The sequence below is a fragment of the Corvus brachyrhynchos genome, unplaced genomic scaffold (genome assembly GCF_000691975.1).
Source record: "Corvus brachyrhynchos isolate BGI_N302 unplaced genomic scaffold, ASM69197v1 scaffold19, whole genome shotgun sequence".
In the NCBI taxonomy this organism is placed as follows: Eukaryota; Metazoa; Chordata; class Aves; order Passeriformes; family Corvidae; genus Corvus; species Corvus brachyrhynchos.
The window spans coordinates 337,095-343,819 of record NW_008246061.1 but is presented as its reverse complement, the minus strand read 5'-3'; the positions used below and the strand labels follow the sequence as shown (position 1 = coordinate 343,819).

The 6,725-nt window shown below is 51.1% G+C and overlaps 1 protein-coding gene and 1 long non-coding RNA gene across 3 annotated transcripts in view; one reads left to right on the top strand and one right to left on the bottom strand.

Annotated features, from left to right (window-relative positions):
- On the top strand, positions 1 to 793 carry LOC108449686. The gene is made up of 2 exons (XR_001865944.1): positions 1 to 59; positions 149 to 793. It is a non-coding gene; the product is annotated as an uncharacterized LOC108449686 (long non-coding RNA).
- The window catches only part of TPCN1 (two pore segment channel 1), a 43,122-nt gene continuing 36,743 nt past the window's right edge, over positions 347 to 6,725 (bottom strand). For both annotated transcript variants that reach the window (XM_008642907.2, XM_008642908.2), the window contains exons 23-26: positions 6,258 to 6,411; positions 4,829 to 4,965; positions 4,035 to 4,115; positions 347 to 2,971 (exon numbers count right to left, since the gene is read on the bottom strand). In XM_008642907.2, the coding sequence (XP_008641129.1) occupies positions 2,849 to 2,971; positions 4,035 to 4,115; positions 4,829 to 4,965; positions 6,258 to 6,411 (495 nt within the window). In that variant the 3' untranslated portion in view covers positions 347 to 2,848. The remainder of the gene's footprint in view (positions 2,972 to 4,034; positions 4,116 to 4,828; positions 4,966 to 6,257; positions 6,412 to 6,725) is intronic.

Sequence of the window (6,725 nt, the reverse complement as noted above, 5' to 3'; positions counted from 1 at the left end):
CTCCCTGCCACAAGCAGGGCTAAAGCAATCGAAACCACGGCCAACGCCCCAGGACAGAGGTACAGGATCAAACAGCCCTTCTGGCCTCAACGCTGCTCTGGGGCAGCTTTAGAACACCTAACTTTGAAAGCATTATCTTGATGTTTAGGGAAAAACCTCGCAGAGGCTTTGCAGTGTCCTGGACCAGGAATGTGGAGCAGCTCGGCAGGGCATGCACGCAAAACATTCCCAACACAAGCACTTGCCACTGGAGAGGGCGGGCAGGCTCCTCTTCAAACACTGGAAATGCTCCAGCTTGGCCAAACCCCACCTCTGGAATAAGACGGGAAGGAGGAAAGGAAGCCGCTGCCTTTACAAAGCCGAGGATGCTCTTTATTAGTGCGCCTGAAAAAAATGCAGAGAACATCTAACAGACATGTCCATAAAATCTTTTTTTTTATAAACAAAACGCCAGCATACAAAATCCTGCAGTGCTTCCTCCCGTGCTCCCTACAAAATGATTGTCTCCGTCGTCAGTCTGTGTGTCGGGGGAGGGAGAGGAGGATAAATAGAAGGGGATGCCCCGTACTCAAACTTTGTTTCCTTCCAAAGTCACATGGAAGAAGCAAACTCCTGCCACCCTCCTTGGTTTTACAAAAATAATGAACACAGTGGGGATGTGGGGGAGAATCAACGCCTTGGAGGCAGCACCCTGCCCCCAGGCCTCCAGGGAGCCCTGTTACTGCACAATCAGCAGTCAGTGCCCCCCTCAGCACAGTTTAAAGCCACAGCTCCTTTCACACCCAGAAAGCACCCCAAAAAAGGTCACTGACAGCCCTGCCAGGAGAAATAGGCTGTAGGGGAATGTGGAGATTAAACACAGCCACATTTTTTTCCCCCGCTAACCATAATACTCATTCATCCTGCCCACAATTTAAAGCACAATAAACACCATCTCCTGCAGTCCCAGGACTAATCTGGATAAACCTCCCGGGCTGCGACTCCACGCAGAGCAACTGCAGGAGCAACAACTGCACCGCTCGTTAATTTGTGAATTTATGGTTTGGAAAACAGCCCTTTAAGGTCCTTCACGGGTCAGGTCAGAAGTAGTTTCATACCTGCAAGTATCCAGAAAGGAAACAAAGAGTTGCCGTGAGGCACCCAGGGAATTTGGCAAGCGCTGGGAGCAGCCACTGGTGTGTGTGTGCTGCCTGGAAAGCTGCTCTCCCACTCCTTCCAAGTGCTCCCCACCGTGCCATGGAGGAGAGGTTTCCAGAAGCAGCTCTGTCTTGCCTCCTTCTGAAAGTCCTGCCCATCCAGGAAATGCTCCTGAACTGCCGGGGTAGGATCAGCCCTCTCCCGCTGTCCTTGTGCCATGTGGTGAGGCCACCAAGGAACAGACAGAGATGGGGGACAAAGGGAATGGGGGACACACATCTCCCACTGCCTGCCTGATGCCCCTGGAGGAAGGCAGAAGCCTCCCCAGGAGGCTCCACTCAGTCTGAACCTGAGGAGAGATCAAACAGCAAGAGGTGAGGGAACCTCCCAGCTGCCAGGGACTTCCTGTGCTGACAGGGAAAAGAGGGACTTGGAGAGACAGGTTCAAATGATGACACAACTGCCACAATCCCACCAACGTGGCAGAGCTGGGAAGGGATCCCTTTTCCCCCTTCCTCCTCATCCCTCAGCTCCCAGGTGTGGTAGCTGCAGAAAAGCAGACGGGTGAGAAGAATCGTCGTCTTCCACATTCCTCCTGCATCCAAAATGCAGGGGAACAGTGGAGCTCTTCGGTGGATCTTCCCACGATCTGACTGAGCCGACATTTTCCAGCCAGAGAAACACCCCTGCAAGGGAGGAGCCCCCCTCTGTGCTGGGACTTGCTCAGCTGTCCAGAGCCAGGACAGAGGACTGAGCCAGGAGGACTGTGTGATGCCCAGGAGCTCTCCTTAACCCAGAGCCAGGCAGAAAAAAAGCTGGACTTGGAACTGCAAAACCTTCCACTCTTCTTCCCAGTCATTTATCTGAGCTAAGGACCAGCCAGAAGGTTTTACAGAGCAGGTGGCCAAGTAGCAGAGCCCAACAGCCACATCACCCTGCAGAATCCCCCTCCCTGAACGGAGACAGGAGCTTTGGGGTTTGCACATGTGACCCCAAGCCCAGGCAGTGCCACTGGCAGGACTGACCAACAGCGATGCACATACAGCAGAGACAGTCTCCAAAGCCCTGTCCCACCTATGGTCATAATGTGATGAGGTGCTGGCCCTCAGTTCTGCCTCAGAACTGCTCGGGGACAGCAAAATTCAATCATCAGAGCTGGAGCTACTACAGGGAGTGCATCTAGGTGTGCCGAAAAGGAGGGGGAGGGCAGTCTGCCCTTCCAAAAGTGCTGAGATTTCACACCACCTCCCCTTTCTTTGCACAAGGAAGGTGGAGAAGAAACAAAAACTCACTCCGATTTTTTATCCCTAGGTTAATGGTACCCTTTGAGCAAAAGGGATCTTCAAACAGGGCCGAAGTTTTACTATTAAGCAGGTGACTTCAGCAAATTCCCTGCTGTTAACGGATTACACATCCCTTTCCCCAAGGTCTATTAGTGGTAAGACAAGCAGCAGGAGCTGGAGCCTGGGAAGGGGCTCAGAGGGACAAGGGCTCTGTTCTGCCCAGATGCGCTGAGTGTGGTCACCACGCTCTGTGTGCAGCAGCCTTCCCCAGCGTCCCCTGGGCCTCAGGCTTTCCAGCAACCACTGCTGGGGGAGAGACTGGATCCCTACACTGGTACACTGACAGATCTATATACACCCTCCCAAAATACAGGCTGGGGAGGAATACTCTAGGTTATTGCATAGAAGGTGGCTCGCGTTAGCTAGGCCTAAATGACAGTCTGGGAGCGTTGTCGGAGGCTCAGGGGCTTCAGAGAGCTGCTGGAAGCAGATGCTGGCTCTTGCAGTGGTGTCTGGGATTCCTCTTTCCTGGAGTGCTCTTCATACCATTCCTGCAGTGGGGAGCAAACACAGCAGGGATCAGGCTGTGCCCCACACACCCCAGAAGGGCAGAGCCTTCTGTCACTCTACCATGTGCGGGCACATTTTTTTCCAGGCACATTTTTTTTCCAGGCACAGAGGGCTCTTTCCAAAGCCCTGGATACAGCCCAAACTCCTGGAACAACCCAGCTTGCTGCAGCATGGTTGTGGTGGATGCAGAGACCAAGCAAACTTAGGCAAGGAAACATCCCTCCCTCTGGATGTCCCTCCTGAACACCCAGGGCTGTTCCCATCATGTCTGGGATTTGCAGAGCTGCTCCTGATGCTGGGCAGCACCCAGGGTGTTCCACAATGTCACATCCCTGAGTCACAGACCAAGCAGAACAGGCAGGGAGCTTCTCTGCAGATGGCCCAGCCCCACGGTAAATAACGTGCATTTTCCTTAGGGGGACTCAAGACTCGTCCCCAGTCTGTCTGCTGCGGGGACAAAGGACAGATTCAAATGGTTACAAGATTAATTCTTTCAGCACTAATCATTACATTGGCCCACGACCTTCAGCTGCCTTTGGCAGGACAGTGACCAAACCCATGGCAGAAAGCTCCCAAGCACAGAGGGCAGTGGCAGAAGGTGCTAAAAATCCAGGGAATCTGCTGATTTACGAGTTTCCCACCTTGCTCAGCCTGCACACCAGGCAGCCCTGCCTGGGACAGCCCCTGGTTTCTGTGTCAGACAGACACACCTAAGCTCAAGCACAACCACATTCCAGAGGTTTAAGAGCTCTGTGCTCAGCAGCCAAGCCCCAGGCAGCACCAGGCTGTGCTCACAGCCCCAGCAGACACCCGGGGAGCCCAGGGCAGCCCAGCCGAGCAGAAGTGCCTGTGCACACCCCCAGTGTGGTCACTGTGCCTGGCCTGACACACCTGCACCCACTGAGGAGCTCTGATGTGCTCTGTGGAGTAACAAATCCCAGGTCTCAGAGGAAAGCAGTCCCCAGGGTTTGAAAGGATGGGTTGTTATTCCAGAAAGTACTCTCACCACAGACGTGGTGGCAGCCCCAGCTCAGGCCCACATACCTGTATCTCCTCCTCATACATCTTCATGCTCAGATCACTCTTGGTCCTCGATCTGCGTCCCAGAAACACTGCTGACATTTGCTAAGGAGTTGGGGGAAGGAGGAGGAAACACCAAAGAAGACATTCATCAGTCACTGAGCAGCTGGATCTGTCCTGGAACTTCAGGCATCCTTCCTGTGGACACCCCTCATCCACTGATGAGCTCAGGCTGTCCCAGGCTCCTTCTGTTGTCCCCTGAGGGACTGCAGCACCTGCCCTGTGTCATGGTGACACAGGGGTGTAATGGCCATTATTAAAGCAACCACTTCAGCTCTTCCCAGATGGATGAGACAACAGTTCTGACACAAGAGCTCATTTTACAATTTAAAATGTTTTAGAATGGAAGCATAAGCAGTGCCACAGAGAAAGGAAGGACCTGGAATCAACGCCATCATGCTGCTGCATAATGCTCCAGGACTGTCCAAGCCTCAGTGTGTGATGGCACAGAGAGAGAGGCAGGAGAATTATGAGACAGTGGCTTCCTTAAAGAAAAATAAATGTGCCTTTTTTCCAGTCAGCATGGGGCCAGGACAAGGGAATTTTGCAGGCGACAGGGATGAGCCTTTGTCAAGGCTGTGCAAGGAGCAGCTGCTACTTTTCTAGAGCAACAGCATTTTGTGATGCTGCAGAGTCGCTCCAGCAGCTCAGCCCTCAACAACTACAGAGGCAAGTGGATCTTCTCTCTTCAGTCACACAAAGGGGCACTGGCACACCTCCCTCTCCTGAAGGTGAGAACCTGCAGTGTTTCCTCTTACCCCGTATTTGTCCATCTGCAACACAATCTTCTGCAGCTGGGCTGTTTCAGTGGCACCTGAAGTCCTCTTGTACAGCTCAATTATGCCAATCACCTCCTCCTTGGAGATCTCCTTCTCCAGCACAATGCCATTATCTTCTGGAGAGGCAAGAAACAGAAAGAGGGAAAAAAAACCCTCTCCAAGATGAGCATTGCTTCAACAGCCACCACGGTAACCCTGGAAGGCAAAGCCTAAAGCACACAGGACCAAGCCAGAGGTCAGGTACAGTCTGTACCTGCTTTTGTGACAAGAAAGGGATATGCTTGACCCCAAAAAGGCAGGGAAAAGGTTAACTAGTAGAGTAGGGCCAGCAAACTTTCAGACCCAAATGATTCTCATCAGGCTCCTTGGTATCTTAAAAAAAAATAAAAAAATCTTGTAGCTTTTTTGCTTGCCTGTAAATCAAGAAATCAAATAATCACACAAGAGTTGCTGCCTTTTGACCTCCACCTGCCTAAGAGAGCTTGGGAGTCCAGGACTAACCAATGTCTTCACTGCTCCCTTCAAACTGGGTGTAGGAAGGACCACAAGTGTTTCCCTAATTAACAACTCCTGCACCACAATTTGATCTTCTGGCACCTAAAAAACCAAAAAACAGGGGGCTGGAGCCTTCACCTGCAGGAACAGCAGGAGAAGGGCTGTAAGAGATTAGTGTGGCTTTGGCACCTGAATTAGCGGGTCAGGAAGGTACCTGCAGTTCCAGACCCCCAGCTTAAGAGAAAAAGGACAGTGAGTAAGTGATGACTCAGAGGGATGAGGGGATGGAGAGCCTAGCCACTGCCAGTTCCTAGAGGGAAAGGCATGTCCAAAAACAGCACGGAGTCAGCAGCCCAAGTACAACCACAAAATATGGAAAGAACTGGGCAGGCAGTGTCTGTTGTTCTCTGGGTCACGGCAAGAAGTGCCGGCAAATCACCTGGCAGACACATCCTGCCACCAGTGAGTGTGTTAGTGAGGAAGGGAACTTGGTTTAAAAAAATTATTCATCTTCCCTTCCTGTAAGGTCTCTTGTTGAGTTTTGCTACATCCTAGCTGCAATATTTCCTAGAAGTCTTTCATGAAATGCACACGGACTTCCTATTTTCAAAGAATTTGGTTGAAATGGCTCAAGTAGTTGAAGTTTGTATGTGTGTGCGCACACAAACGTACAGACATACCTAAAACGCACATAAATACACCCACATCCACTTTTTGGGGAATTCTGGGGGAGAGATGAGGGGCAGAGCAGAAAGACCAGACAGAAATATCACACAAAAGCAAAAGAATTAGCTCCGCATGTCAGGCTGGAAAAAAAAATCAACTGGTTTTCCTGGCCAAGCCCATTCTCTGCTGGAGACATAAAGCACCAGGGAAAGACAACACTGTAGGTCAGCCAGGCCTCAGCTCTGACCTTCTGAATCCTGGTTCTTCCGAGTGTAGTTCATGCGGAAGACAAAAGCATCCAGGATGAACGCCACGATGATTGTCATCACCACCATGGTCACAATGTAGAAGATCATGAAGTACAGGCGGCTCCAGTGAGTGGTTTGGGATGTCACCCCTTCCTGAAGAGGAAAGGGAAGAAGTCAGTAGTGCACAAAAGAAGGGAGAGGCACTGTTAACTGCTTGTTCACGTGTAGTTCATGCGGAAGACAAAAGCATCCAGGATGAACGCCACGATGATTGTCATCACCACCATGGTCACAATGTAGAAGATCATGAAGTACAGGCGGCTCCAGTGAGTGGTTTGGGATGTCACCCCTTCCTGAAGAGGAAAGGGAAGAAGTCAGTAGTGCACAAAAGAAGGGAGAGGCACTGTTAACTGCTTGTTCACAATAATAATAATAATAATAATAATAATAATAATAATAATAATAAT